At 42.5% G+C, this 15,397-nt stretch overlaps 1 protein-coding gene across 2 annotated transcripts in view; it reads right to left on the bottom strand.

Annotated features, from left to right (window-relative positions):
* Window positions 1-9,407: 9,407 nt before the first annotated feature.
* ABCC4 (ATP binding cassette subfamily C member 4) overlaps window positions 9,408-15,397 on the bottom strand; it is a 233,395-nt gene continuing 227,405 nt past the window's right edge. For both annotated transcript variants that reach the window (XM_026493475.4, XM_044381898.3), the window contains one exon: window positions 9,408-11,174. In XM_026493475.4, coding sequence (XP_026349260.1) covers window positions 11,067-11,174 — 108 coding nt within the window. In that variant the 3' untranslated portion in view covers window positions 9,408-11,066. The remainder of the gene's footprint in view (window positions 11,175-15,397) is intronic.

The following is a 15,397-nucleotide window of genomic DNA, read 5'->3' as shown; positions in this document are numbered from 1 at the left end:
TTTACAAGATGTTTAAAAATTAGATGATTTTTCTCATTTAATATTATAAAATGAGTATTTACTGACATCATTAAATTATCTTTGGAAAGACTATCTTGTTGGCTTCTTAATACTTTATTGCATGAATATACTAAATTTGGATCCTTTCTGGGATATAGCTTATTTCCATTTTTGATATTACAAGTAATATTGCAACAAATAGGTTTGAATGTAGGGGTTTTTTGTTAGAATTTATAGTTACATCTTTGGAGTAGATTCCAAGAAATTTTTGAGCCAAAATATAGGAACAGTTTAAGGACCTTAACGTGTTACTATGTGACTCTTCAGAAAGTTTTCAATTCACACCTCCACCAGCATTTTTGAAAGTGCTCGGTTTGCTGTGCCCTTGCCAAAAGTAAGCATTGTCTGCGTTAACTTTGGCAAATTGAAGAACATAATGCACCCTCATTATTTTCACTATAGTCACCATAAAACAGCAAGGAAGAAAAACTAGAAATACTTAGTAAAAGAAATCAACTGTAAAAGTGATTCTTAGTAAAAGAAATCACTTTTCAGAACTGTAAAGTGACCAGAGGTGTTCATCTGTTTTGTAAAATCAGACATCCCTATTTCTCAGCATTCTTTCAAATTGCCAAGGTGAACTTTCTTGAAATTGGTTTCCTATTTGAAGGAAAGGGATTCTAGAATGAATATCCTTGTCTTGTGTGTTTGTATGTTGTCTTGGTTACGACATTTACAAGCAGCATCCACCTAGCCACAATGCTTTCTTACAAAGTTCACTGGTGGCAGAATCAGATCGGTTAAACCAGATCTTTAAGAAAACGAATGGAAAGGAGTTAGTTCATTCTCAGATCAGGAAACTGCATACCAGGATAAGCTTGACCGGTCCAACTCCGGATAGGAGTATCTATGTATCACGGGGAAGAGAGAGAGCCTTCTGGAGAAGAGGAATTGACACCAGGACACAGAGTTTGGAATCGTCCACAGTGTTTCTGTTGAACGGCAATGAACAACACTCGGTGTTTCAACTGTGTGTGGAGGCCCCAGGCATCCACTCCTACCGCTGTTCTGTTATTGACAGAACCTCCACTCAGAACCCAGGGGGATCCCACAGGTGGCTGCTCCCTCCAACAATGGAGTGAATAACAGGCCTGGAAATTTGGCCCATAGTGATTCTGCATTTGACATTATTATATTCTTAAAAGATCACATCATGCTGTATCTTGCCTACGTGAAAAATAATGTTGTTAGCAGGAAGCACCTTGACTCACACGCTCCCTCGTGAAGAAGAGCTTTCGCTTCTGGCTAGACTGGAACCCTGCAGCTCGAGGGGAGCTGTGCCAACCATACTCACAAAACTAAAATTGTCTGATGATTTTTATAGACTGCATAGGGTCAACGCTGGCTTATCCGGATATGGGGTCTTCACTTCGTGGTTGCGCTGTGGAACATTTTTTTTTTTAATTTTATTTTGAAAAAAATTTATGTCTACATAAAAGTTGCAGTAATGATACAATGAACTCCAGTGTAAGTTTCATCTTTTCATCAACTCCAGTGTATCTTTCATCACTTGTTTAACATTTTTTTTTTAAGATTTTATTTATTTATTGGACAGAGAGAGAGACGCAGCGAGAGAGGGAACACCAGCAGGGGGAAGGAGAGGGAGAAGCAGGCTTCCCGCTGCGCAAGGAGCCCGATGCAGGGCCGATCCCAGGACCCTGGGATCGTGACCCGAGCTGAAGGCAGATGCCCAACGACTGAGCCACCCGGGCACCCCTCATTTAACATTTTTAACTACATTTGCTTTCTGTTTTTATAGATAAGATAGATAGGCATATTGTTTCTGATCCAGGATGATATACAATATGTTATATAATATATGACATATATATAATATCCTTTTTATTGAACTATTTGAGTAAGTTACAGACATCATAACCCCTCCCTGCTAGATACATCAGTGTGTATTTCTTGAGAATAAAAGGACATTCTCTTACATAACACGGTATGAGAAAATAATGAGAAATTTAATATTGATACAACTCTATTATTTACTATACAGTTCTTATTCCCGTGGTGCCAATTGTCTCAGGACTGTCATGATTTTTTTTTTTTTTTTGGATCCAGGATCACACATGCTTTCAGTTGTCATGTCTTTGCATTTAATCTGAAATACTTCCTCCACCTTTAATTGTCATTGACATTTTGAAAGAGTACCGGCCAGAGGCCCTGGATGTCTCAGTCGGTGGAGCACGTGACTCTTGATCTTGGGGTTGTGAGTTCAAGCCCCACATTGTGCATCAGATTACTTAAAAATGAAAAATTTTTTTTAAAAAGAGCACAGGCCAGTTGTTTTGCAGAATGTCCTCAGTTTGAGTGGGTTTGTCTGTGGACTTGAGGTTATGCTTTTTTTTTTTCCTTTAGTGGAGAGGCAGAAATACCCTGGAAATGCTATGATGTGGTCATTGCCTCACACATCAAGGGGCAAGGGTGTCAGGTGGTCCATTATTGGTGATGTTAACTGCTCACTTGGTTAGGGTGGTGTCTGCCAGATTTTTCCACTTTAAAGATACAATTCCTCCCTTATGAGCTAATAAGTCTGAGAAGATACTTTCAATCTCTGAAAATGCCCTGTCCCCCCCCAATCCCCCCAAACCCATTCACCCTATATTCATTTAGCAGCCAGTGTTGGACTGCGTCTGAATTATTCTGACAGTGAGGACTGCAATGTGGTACTTCTGTCAATCGTTCCACAGGTGCTAGTCGGTATTTTACTGGGGGGGGGGGGAAGCTTTCTCTTTTATGTATCACCTATCTCATTAGAATCAGTGTGGATTCATGGATTTTTTTTTTTAAGATTTTATTTATTTATTTGACAGAGATAGAGACAGCCAGCGAGAGAGGGAACACAAGCAGGGGGAGTGGGAGAGGAAGAAGCAGGCTCCCGGCGGAGGAGCCTGATGTGGGGCTCGATCCCAGAACTCCGGGATCACGCCCTGAGCTGAAGGCAGACACTTAACTGCTGTGCCACCCAGGAGCCCCAGATTCATGGATTTTTTAAAAGCCCTTGTGTTATAAAATTGAAATTTAAAAATCCTCAATCCTCTGTTGACTGTTCCTTTCTTACAACACTCTTAACATGATATAAACTCTGTCTCAAAGAGACTCGTTTTTAATTTTTGTCTAGTAGTTTGCAAAATTTAATTTAAAAAATGTTTTTCACGTAATGCCCTCCAAAATTAAATATGATTAACTTTTGGATCAGACACTGTTTTGGAATACCCAAAGCTTCCATCTATTGGGATGGATAATTGTGAGTTGGCTAGTTTTATGAGCATGGTTGCTGAAAGACTGAATTTAGTCAAAACTATCCAATGTAAGCTTTCCGTAAAACATTCTTAGTGTATCTAAGTCTTGATCTTGGTTCTTCTTGAAGAATCTTACAATCCCAATGTTGACCCCCAAGGCAAGTTAGATGGGCCTGGAGTATACACGGAGGTCTTTTAGGGCTGGGGCATGTTATTCCTTTTATTAATGTTATTTTTAAGTTCTAAAATCAAATAAACATATGCTTCTCTCTGTTTTTCAATACAGACTGCTGTTTTAGTTTTTAGGGGAAAATGAGGTTATTTTCCTTAGAACATTAGATTTAAAAAGCAAAAAGCTCAGTTAATCCATATTCTTTCTGTTTTTGAAGGGAAATCAAAAGCTTACACATAAAACCTTAAGTTTTTCAGAGGATTTTTAAAGTGGCCTGGTGTGTTCCCAGGTACCTTCTCCAAGGCCATGCTGTAGATTCAAGAATATAGCGAGTATAGGGGCGCCTGGGTGGCGCAGTCGTTAAGCATCTGACTTCGGCTCAGGGCGCGATCCCGGGGTTCTGGGATCGAGCCCCACATCAGGCTCCTCCGCTAGGAGCCTGCTTCTTCCTCTCCCACTCCCCCTGCTTGTGTTCCCTCTCTCGCTGGCTGTCTCTATCTCTGTCAAATAAATAAAATCTTAAAAAAAAAAAAAAAAGAATATAGCGGGTATAAACACATGCATGGTATCGTTTTAAAATATCTTTTTAGACTAAGGGAAAAAACCCTCTAACTTCTAGCAGGAATTTAATTATTTTTAACTTTTTAATGTCATTAAATATTGCAAATGCATAGTAGAGACTTTTGAAAGCCTATGAGGTTGAATTTTAACCATAAATACCATGGAATAATTTTTGCCTGATATGGTAACAATAAAGAGGCTAGTATTTATTGAAAGCTAAGCACCTTTTCAGCACCGCTGAAAAGCAGTGCTTCTCAATTAGAATCAGTTTGATGATTTTATTTTTTTTAAGATTTTATTTATTTATTTGAGAGAGAGAGAGAGAGAGCACAAGCCTGGGGGAGGGAGAGGGAGGGGAGAGGCAGAGGGAGAAGCAGACTCCTCACTGAGCAGGGAGCCTGATGTGGGACTTGATCCCAGGACCCTGGGATCATGACATGAGCTGAAGGCCGATGCTTAACCAACGGAGCCACTGAAGCACCCCTATTTAATTATTTTAAATTTTCAGTCCATTGCAAACACAGATTCTACTGCTCACGGCTGGGGGATGGCTCAGGCTACATGTTCCTCACCACGCAAGGTCAACACTCAGATTGGTCTCTAGCCTGTTGGACAAGATTCCACCAATCCAGAGTGTGGATGTCATGGCAATGTCAAATGGCTGAAGTGTTTCTAGTTTTCTTGAACGTCCTAGTACAGTTCATGGGCAGGCACTAGTCCACAGACCTTACACTGTGTCACAGTCTCGTTTAATTTTTGCAAGAGCCCTCTGGGCAAAGTACCATCCCCACCTCAGTCTTACAAAGGATTGAAGCATAGTGTGCTTCCTGACCCTAAGATCCCGCAATCAGCAGGCAGTAGAGCTCCGGTCCACAGCCAAACAGCCAACGCACAGAGGAGCCAGTATCTGAACCTGCAAGACTGTCTCCAGACCTTGGGCTTGTTTCCTTTCAACTCCATGTGAAGTAGGAACAGTTTGGTGTAGGCCATCAGATGATGAGCTCCACAAATGCACCTTCTATGGTCCGCAAACCCACCTTCATCCACACCCACCTTGCTCTCTTCTCTTGGTGGAAGAGGGGGACCCTCTTCTCATCCAAGTCAATGATTCAATCCTGTTTCTTTGGGTGCTCTTGGTCCAGTGATCATCCCAACCAAAGCAGCTATGCAAGGGAAGGATAGATATTCCCTTTACAGATGAAGCAGCTGAGGTTCGCACAGATTGAGAAACCCAAGCATGGGAGGCAGGCCATGTGGCCAGAGGGTGACCATATCCTGTTTTTTTCGAGGATGGCGCTCGTTTATTGCCCTGGCACCTTGGCTGCTTCATGCTTTCCTTTCAGTCAGAAATCTCCCACTCTGGACGGCACATTCTTTGGTCACCCACATTGCTAGCGAATGGCAGAGATGGAACTGGCGTGCAGATCTGTGGGACTCCAAACCAGGGCTTTCTATCATCCCAGGCTACCTCTTACAATGTCAGAATTATAAAGTTTAGAAGGAAGATTTCTTCCGTGGCCCCTGGGTGGCTTAGTTAGTTAAGTGTCCGACTCTTGGTTTCAGCTCCAGTCATGATCTCAGGGTCGTGGGATTGAGCCCTGCGTCAGGCTCTGCGCTCAGCATGGAATCTGCTTGTCCCTCTCCCTCTGCTCGCGGTCTCCGTCTCAAATAAATAACATCTTTTTTTTTTTAAAGGAAGATTTGTTCTGTCATTATTCATTCCAGCAAACATTTATTGAACACCCCCTATGTGGCACTGTGCTATAAGATGTAATTAAAAAAACAGGGGGCACGGCTCATGCCTGTAGAAGCTCTTGGTTGAGTGAGTAAACAGGTCATCTACACATACTTCTAGTTGGGGTAGGCTACAGAATTTACAGGGCCCAGGGCAAGATGAGAAAGCAGGGCCGTTTGTTTAAAAATGAAGTATTTCAAGATGGCAACCAAAGGTCATCACATCAAGTATGGTTCAGCTTAGCAAATGGATTGGTCGGGTATTACCAAAATACATAGGATATAAGATGGCTTCCTAGCAGGGATGAAAACTGCGCTGACCCTAGAGAATGAGCCTACGTCCCCTCCATGGACACTCTCCTCTATTTTTTAGACCAGGGTATTGAGGACAATCATTTAGTCAATCACCAAGAGTCCTCTGCCAGCACACCCTCATCATCCCCCTCCAGAGCCGGGACACACCACGTGGACACGGACATACTCTGCCCAGACGCCCCTTCAAGGACGTGGCTCCAGCTGCTGGAAGTGCTGCTAGGGGGCAGCGTCCAGCCACCAGCCCTTCTGGGGGCAGCCCATATGCAGTGGCCAATCAAGGCAGGGGCATCTTTAAAGGCCTGGCCATCGGCCCATGGCAGGACAACCCTGATGGGCCATTGAGCTCCAGAACCCCCAGAGGGGTCAGAGAAGTCACCCAGCTGGCATTCCAGCTTCATTTTTCTCTCTGCCCTATCCTGTTTCTTCCCTCTTGATTCCACAAGCACTGATCTCAAGGGCACCCCTAATAAACATCCCCAACAGCAAGTCCACCTTGCAGTCTGTGTGCCAGAGAACCAAACTAACATGGATCAAAAAAGATTCTAATAATTGGGGGGGGGGATTTGAAAATGTGGTTATCCTTTGTTTAAAATACTCAACTTGAGGGGCGCCTGGGTGGCTCAGTCAGTTAAGCGTCCAACTCTTGATACCAGCTCAGGTCCCGAACTCAGGGTTGTGGGATCCAGCCCCAAAGGGGGCAACATGCTCAGTGGGGAGTCTGAGATTTTCTCTTCCTCTTCCTCTGCCCCTCCTACCCCCTGTCCCCCCTACCCCCTGCCCCCCATGTGCTCACACTCTAAAAAAAATAAATCTTAAAAAAAAATACTCAATTTGATAAGGATCGGCATGCCCATGAAAACACCTGTTATATTTTGTGGAAGTGAATCCATGAATTCATCGCAATTCTTAAGGAAACCTACGACAATTTTTCAGGCTGTACTTGTGGATAATGTAGTTTAAAACTTTCTGATGAAGAATATAATTTCCTTTTATTGACATACTCAATTTTTAATAAAAGATCTTTTGAGAATTCACTCAGTTGATCACTAAAACGGGGTTAATCATTAACATGGCTTTTAGAATTTTTGCTGTTTTAATTTGAACTTTCTTAGTTTTCTTCATTCCAAGTGAAGGATGTCTTACCTTTTGGTCAAAATACATCAACCATTCCCTGAACTACATTAGAGGAATTACAAACTTTTTTTTTCCCCCTTGAGACATGGTGGCCAGGAATGTCATACGTTTTCTAGAGTAAAAATGTATCTTGAAAACACTCCAAAACAGAATTGTGGAAAGTGACTTCACGTTCCGGTGCTAAATTTAACACACTTCAAGGCATAGGATTTCTAAACATCATTAAACTTTTCAGAATTAGGTAGGATACAAATACTCGGGTAATCTCTGGTCAAATCCTCTGTAAGAAAAACAGATTTTCATCAGCTCACACAGGAACAAGGTAACCAGCTGGTAAGTTAACCATTCACTAAACAAATTATCACAAACCTTGACAAGTCTAATTCACTGCAATGAATTAACTTATTTATTCACAAGGCAGCAACCAATTACGGTGTCAGGAGGAAACTTTTGGAGGTGATGGGTAAGTTTATGGTATCGATCGTGGTGATGATTTATGAGCATATACTGATCTCCAAACCCATCAAGTTGTACACCTTAAAGATGCGGTTTTTTGTATGTCCATGTACCTCAATAAAGTGGTTGTTAAAAAGGAACCCGGAAAGCTCTTATGGTTCTTTTTTATTTCTCCTTAGAGAGGAAGTGGAATGTATCTTATTAATTGGCCACAGAAAATACAGACCCGGACCTCTCCCATACCAAGAGCTTCACATGAGGCCATTAGCTATGGGTCACAGGACAAGGCTTCACCAAGTTCGTGTCTTAAGAACTCAGCACAAGTAACTTCCCAGATACAGGTTAGTCACTGGATGTGAATGAGAGTCTACAAGAAAACCAAGGCTGAGAACTTTTTCCCCCTGAATTGCAGAAAGGGCATCAACAGAGAAGTGCAGAAAATGAAGGAACACAATACTGATCTAACCACCGCCCAGTCAAAACCAAAAACCAACCAAAAAACAAAAACACGTATATATCCTAGAAACTCCCTATTTCCCCCAATTACCAACACCTTCCACCTCCCCAAAGTGAAGCAAGTGTCATGACTTTGAACCCTCTAGTTTGAACTATGCTGAAACTTTGCATGAACAGAGTAGAGTCATAAATATCTTTTGGGGGCAGATTTCGGTTTTTGAGATTCACCTGTGTCGTCCATGTGGTTTAACCGCTTCCATCGGTGTGGACTGTTTATCACATCAGTGTGTTTTCCTTCTGCTGATGATGAGCTTTTGGGTTATTTCCGGTTTGGGGCTACGAGGAATTATGTTTCTGGAACATCTTCAAACATATCTCTCGGAGGACACGTGTATGCACTTGGAGTAGAATTAATGGATCACAAGGTGTGCAGCTTGAGTAAATGCCATCAAAGTGTTTTCCAAAGTTGTTTATTCGATACACACTTCTTTATAACACACGGTAGCGCGTGAGAGTTCCCATGGCTCCAGGGGCACTCGATGGGTATTCTTTTTAATTTTAGCCATGCTAGTGGGTGTTTAGTGCTATCTCATTGTGGTTTTAATTTGCATTTCCCTGGTAACTAATAACAGTGAGCACTCTTCCAGATATTGGTCGCTTGGATATTCTCTTTTGCAAGGTGCCTATTCAAGTCTCTAGTCCATTTCTCTAATTGGGCTTTTCTGTGTTGTTCTTAATGAGCTTTTAGCTCTTTATGTTCTACGGTACTGGTTCTCAGACGTTCGCCTGCATCAGAATCACCCTAAGGGGTTAAGACAGATTACTGGTCCACACCACCCCCGTTTCTGATTCAGTAGACCTGGGAAGAGACACAAAAACTGGCATTTCTAACAAGTTCCTAAGTCCAGGGACCACACTTTGAGAACCAATGTTCTACAGTGTTCTAGGGTAGCAGCAATCAATGTTTCCTGGTAGTTCAGGGCAAAGTCACCTTTCAAAAAAAACAAAAACCTCAACAACTTACTACTTGTTAAAGCCTAGGGCATAAGCTAATACTCTCTCCCTTCCTGGAAGGGGTGCAACCAGGCTTCGATAGCAGCTGTTTCAACCTGTCTGAAACCCACCTAGCTACAGAATATTTGGTACAGCTAGTTAGCCAAGAGAACCAGTTGATAATGAAGACATCTTTTGATCTCTGGAAAACTCGTTGGCTTTCCACGGCAAGGACGTGAGTCAGTAATCCCTCTAAGAACAAAACACAGACCTCGGAATGGAGATGAAAACTGTCATTTATTTCAAATGAGTTTTGTTTCATTAAAAAAAAATGCTATGACATTAAAACAGAAATAAAAGAGAAACATGCTTTTAAAACTGCCTTTAACCTCTAAAGACCAAATAAACACATACACGTTTCCAGTATTTCCACTGTTTTAACAAACCTCATTATCATCACTGTTGTCATTTCAGTCTCCTGAAATGCTATCCATGACTACGGAACAACTTACTAAACATTCACCATATTATTTCTAAATACAAAGAGTCGAACAGCGACTGCACTCGATGTATCTTGTGTCGTTTGTTGTGTTTGCTTTTTAAGGCTTGATGCTACAAAACAAGTTTCTCTCTTTGAAGAGTCCAAAAATCTGCTGTGTGAGGGCATAGCGATTAACATATCCAACTGCAGGGTGGTTACCCCTTACTCTAGAGGTCACGAGAGTCCACTTGCAACCACAACCGTAAGACCTTCAGCAATCTGAACTCCCATATCACAGCCACCACCCGGAAAGACGAAGACCCACGGTTCAGATAAAGTGCAGCAGGCCTTGGGAGTATAGTGGTTTGCGGATTCACGAATCAGAAAGACCCAAACAAAGTGCTCTTAGTGGTCAGAAGGAAAATAACCTGGGCAGGTTCATAAAAGGGAGCCTCCCGGGTGCACCCTGAGAACACGCTGCCCAATTACAGCCATTGCTGGCGACGATGTTTGGTTCTTCTCACCAAGTCAGGAGAGCCCGCACATGCAGTACAGAAGGGATTTAAAGAAAGTCTAAACCAAAAAGGCTTATAGTCAGCAGACAGCCATCGGTAAACCAGAAACCCAAGTAAGACGACCGCTCTGCGGTCCAGAATTTCAGCTAGCGGTTGGGCCTTCTCTGAAAACGTCACCATGCAGAGTCGTCAGACCACAGCGGTCCCCATGCTGGAGTCGCGTCCATCTAGAAGATGATGGGTGATCACACTTGCGTCCTTCACGATCAAATCACCTATGGGGGCTCCAGGGTTGAGAAAGCATTATTTTCTCTTCCTTGTCTTTCAGAACATGTAATTAAATACTGCCCTCCTGTATGTTAAGCGTGTATTTTTTTTGTCACTATAACGTCACTTAAGTGTATTTTAAGTTTTTCCTATTAGTTGTATCTGTACGATTTCAACCAGAGGCCTTTAGGGAGAAATAATGGATCGTAGTTATGTTAAAGGAAGTGGCCAGACAAAATGGCAACTTCACACAGTCTTCAAGTAAATAGAATCCCTGATATCGCTGGCAAGTAATATGGAATTTGGGAGGGCAGTTGAAAAAAAAAAAAAAAAAAAAAAAAAGGTCTGTGACAACTTTGTCTTATACGTAACAAAATGAGGCTTGGCTCTGAAGTCTCTTTAAGGCACCAAACCTAGTCAACAGCTTTTACTGGTGTCCTGCACCTGTGATTTGGAGAAGAAAAAAAAATACTTTAACATATAAATAAAAAAATATTACATCATCCTGCTAGAGCTTGAAATCATTGAGTGAAGCTGGAGGAAAAAATCCAAACATCTTGCGTGTGTAAAATATTTTTTGCTAGTGTAAAAAAAAAAAGTACAATATATAGTTACACAGTGCAAAAACTATTTTTAAAAAATGCCTTTGGAATCGACTTGATGTTGTGGTAGGATCACAGGGCTGTCTCAAAAATAGTAAAGGCTGAGGGCTGTCCATTGGAAGCATTCATAACCACATGGTCACTGTGAGTAATATCTGGATAATTCCTTTTGAAGTACACCTGTACAAAAAAAAAAAAGAAGAAGAAAAGACAGGTATAAAAACAACACGTTTACAAGCTTTCAAGCCCTCCTCCCCACGGTGATGCATGTCTACGTCCACTTCTTCATGTGAAGGACATCACATCGCTAGTGGAGGTACAATTAGAAAAACAGGGATGTGTTCCCCTCAGTGAGGGAAGCAGCCCTATTAACCCCTCGGCGGGGCTGGGCTTCATGCCAAACAACGCGTAGCTCCACTTTGCTTCTGATCATTCTGATTCACAGATATGTTTTATCACTACATTAAATTGATAAAGCAAAATCATTTTACTGACTCAAAACCCGGAGATAAATTAAAAACAGGGTGACAAAGAGGCCGGGGAATCTAGCGTCCGTACGAGGGTTTCTCATTTTCACGCATAAAATGAGCACAATAGATTTGGATGTTAATATCAGGTTGTAATCCCTGTATTTTATAAACTCTGATTGACAAGCATTGAAACGCTGGCGTATATGTATGAAATATCCCAGTGTTTAATTTGTGCGGCAAAGCAGTTATAGGGCCTATAGAAATGGGATCTGTGGATAGTGGGCCACAAGAATGAAAAGAGAAGCAAAAGCTTTAACAATGACTCAACCAAGCAACTTCTCTAAAATGTAAGATGATACCAAATAATAGGACAGTTCTTTGCAAAGCCTTTGAGTTCTTGAATTCTACCAATTTCTAGCGGAACTAGAAGAGATACAGGTTTTCTGATAAATGTATAATCAGAACATAAAGGGAATGAAATGCTGTCAAGTTTCTCTGTTCCACAATCATCAGTTTTCAGTAGCTGTATCCTATCTCAGCTCCTTGACAGATGTGCGTAACAAAATGAAATAATGTCAAGACTTGTGAGCTCTTATCTCAAAATGTGTTTGGGTGAAAAAGGACTTCAAATGTAATTTTTTTCCCCCAAAGAAGAATGTGAAAAGTTTTGTTTGAGTCTTTAAAACAGAAAATGTACCATCTATCTGAAGGTTGACACGTGTCATGAGCCGGGGTCTCTTAGTCATATGATTCTGGATCTATTTTATAAAACCTGGCTCCAAATATATTTGTGGGTACTGTCAACAAAGTTATCATAGGAGATAATGGGCTTCACATACAAAAAAGAAAAGTGCTGGGACACCTACCTGCAGATTAAGTGTATGTACTTTCTTTTTCCCTTGTTGCTTGCATACTTGCTACTCCAAAAATAACATTACATTTGAAATATTATATATTAAAATGTCACTTAAGGAGAAAAAGAAGGATTTCTCCAAGAATGTTTGGATCGCACTGGGAGAAATCTGAGGCTATTTCCATTATAATGTAAATATTTAAAAATAATACCTTGGGGGGTAATTGTTTAACTTTTTTGGTAAATCTAAAGCTGGCCATACTTTGTCTGGTTATATATTTATGTACTTCAAAAACAGCTATTTCTTGTTGAAACTAAAAATAGCCAATAGGATAAAAACACATCTTCATTTTCTACTGTTTGATAGTCCTCTCCCAAATAAGCCGATGCCTTTCCCCATAACCCGCTCAGTGTAATTTTTTACAGAGAAAATGTCATTATTGGCAATGCTTCGCTGAAATGGTCTTATCTTCCTGGTCGGAAAAACCTGAAGCCAAACACTGAAAGCGAGCTTCCTGTGTATTCAATCCTCGATTGACCCTTCATTTCCTCCTGTGTTGGCGTGTCTGGGAATACACTGCAGGAACAGAAGGGCGAGGGGAGGCATCCTTCCCCAGGCGGGTTACGAAGGCACCTAAGTGAAGGGTCCCCGGGCCGCAGGCCAAGCCTGGGATGGGGAGGCCCACGTCCACTGTCTCTTCCCGGGACTCACTGCTGATCCCGGGAAGAAAGAATCGCTCAGCCCTCTCCGTCCCGGCTGCTTCACCTGCGAAGTGAGACAGCAACTTACCCCACAGGGACTAATTACCGGCTACAAACTGCAGATGAAAGACAGGCCACGGTAAGTGGCGGGTGTGATTACGAGGCCGCTCTGAGAAGTGGCCCCCGGCCCGTGGAAAGGAGCAGCCCCCACTCGAGTGAGGAAAACAAAACAGCTGGGAGGCCCTTCTGTGGCTCTTTTGACTTTACAGAACCCCCGGGGGGCAGCTGAGTCGCCTCCAATTCAGGGAACACGGTCACCAGGTGGCGGAGGCGTGAAAAGACGACCCGAGTTGCAGAGTTAACGCTCACTGACTGCTGGCTGACCCCTTACGTAGGCTCTTCTGTCTCAGTTTCCCCATTGTCAGAAGGGACAATAACAATGCCGGCTCACAACAGTTGGGAAGAATCAAGGAAACAATGCTGCAGAAGTTCGAGATCAGGACAAGAGGACGGTGAGACCAGTGAGTATCGGGTTTCTTGTCCCTGCCCCCTCCTTCTCTTGGGTTTGGTTCATTGCGGTCCCTCTGACGGAGGCTGAGACGAAGTTGAGCGTCTGACTCCAGCGTGTCAATCAAGCAACCAGCACGGACACAGACCTCACTAAAAGCAACACAGCAATCAAAGCTGCCCATGCGTGGTGGAAGCCCAGCGACGGGGCTTTTATTTACACTGCATTCAGAAGGCATCGGTTCACTATGTTGAATTCAGGCTCCAGACCCTGTCCGTTCATTCTCACTACACTGCATGGGCCTGGCTCCGTTCCAGTAACTCTCCAACTCGTCTTTACAGCAGGTCCGACTCCGGTGCACACACTGGTAGCTGTGTCAGCAAGGTTAAAGAGTCCTGGAGAGTCAGAGAAGACCTCTGCTTTCACCATAATGGAAATGGATTTCCCCTCCCCTTCTCCTCTCAGAAATCACTCCAGGCAGCAAGGGTGCTGTGAGATAGAAAATAAGCCCATCTCTGATGAAATGAGGAGTCCTCGGAAATCCCAAATGGCAGGATACCCAGATGGGCTGCCAGATGCCACCGGATCCAGTGCGGCTGCAGTAAGCCAGAGCAGAGATAGCTATGCGGGATCTGGGCAATTGTGGGAGAGCACGGGTGTCCAACTAACTGGCGAATTCTAAGGTGTGTCAATGAGGAACCGATCAGAATCACCATCTCTGCCTGAAGCATGCACGGTGATGAGGCCCTCGGAGACGAGAAATCCTGAAATGCAAGGAACCGCCTATCTCTGCAGGCTCGGAAGGAGGACAGGCCAAATGACCATGCATTTTCAATTTCTCTCTTTTGCTTACACGCACACACTCTGGGTCACAAGGAGCTTCTATGTTAAGGAGAGAATTCCCTTTAGCCTGAAATAACGCCCGAGCCACCATTAGCCTAAATATACGGTCCAGGAAAAACTCAATTCAGAGGTTGGTAGTAGGAATAACAACAACAACAATAACGCAGTAGTAGTACACGGTCTGTAACAGTCACCAACAAAAAAGGGAGGAAAAGGAACAAGACAAACATACGGCAAAAAAAAAAATACCAAACAGATGAAAATTGTAAAAAAAATAAATAAGCGATGCAGTACATTCAAAGAAAATGTAGTAGATCGGCCTGGGGACAACAGAAATTCGAGCGTTTAGAAATATGACACAGCAACACAAAGTGATGAACCAGGAGCTGACGGAGGCCAAAAGTGAAGCAGAGACTATGAAAGCATCACGGAAATGACAGGTGTACGAATGCGGCACAAAGTGACTTTGCCACTGCTGGAAAAAACAGGATGAGACATGGAGGACAGGGTTGAGAAAGCAAGCGTAATTAAAAGTTAATAAAGAATTAAAAAGGATCCAGGAGAAAACAGCTTTATAACACAAAGGACAGACAACATGTACATGATAGATATTTGTAAAGGCGAGACTCCAGTAAAAAAAAAAACTTCAAAGCTATAATTCAGGTTACTTCCAGAAATAAAAGACTTAAAGCTAGGGACCAAAAGAGTACAGAATACCCTAGGAAAAACTAAGTGCCTTCAAAATAAAGAAAGAGTCCTTCAGGCATCCAGGAAAGAAGATCGAGTTACTTCTAACTTGGCCTTGGACTTCTCCATATGAATAAACAATGGTAGGGCAAAGTTTACAGCATACTAAGTGAAAGAAAGTGTGACCCAAGAATTTTATAACCAGAACATTTGAATTAGAGATGCAGCAAATACTTCATACATGTGGTAAAGTCAGGGATTCTAACACCAATGAACCCTCCTTTAAGATGGTACAGAGCCCTGTTTTCCAACCTTTTATTTTTACTGTCACCCACAATAG

This window comes from Ursus arctos, unplaced genomic scaffold (assembly GCF_023065955.2).
Source record: "Ursus arctos isolate Adak ecotype North America unplaced genomic scaffold, UrsArc2.0 scaffold_10, whole genome shotgun sequence".
Taxonomy (NCBI): Eukaryota; Metazoa; Chordata; class Mammalia; order Carnivora; family Ursidae; genus Ursus; species Ursus arctos.
Note: the sequence above shows the minus strand (reverse complement) of the source record. Positions and strands in the feature narration are given on the sequence as shown.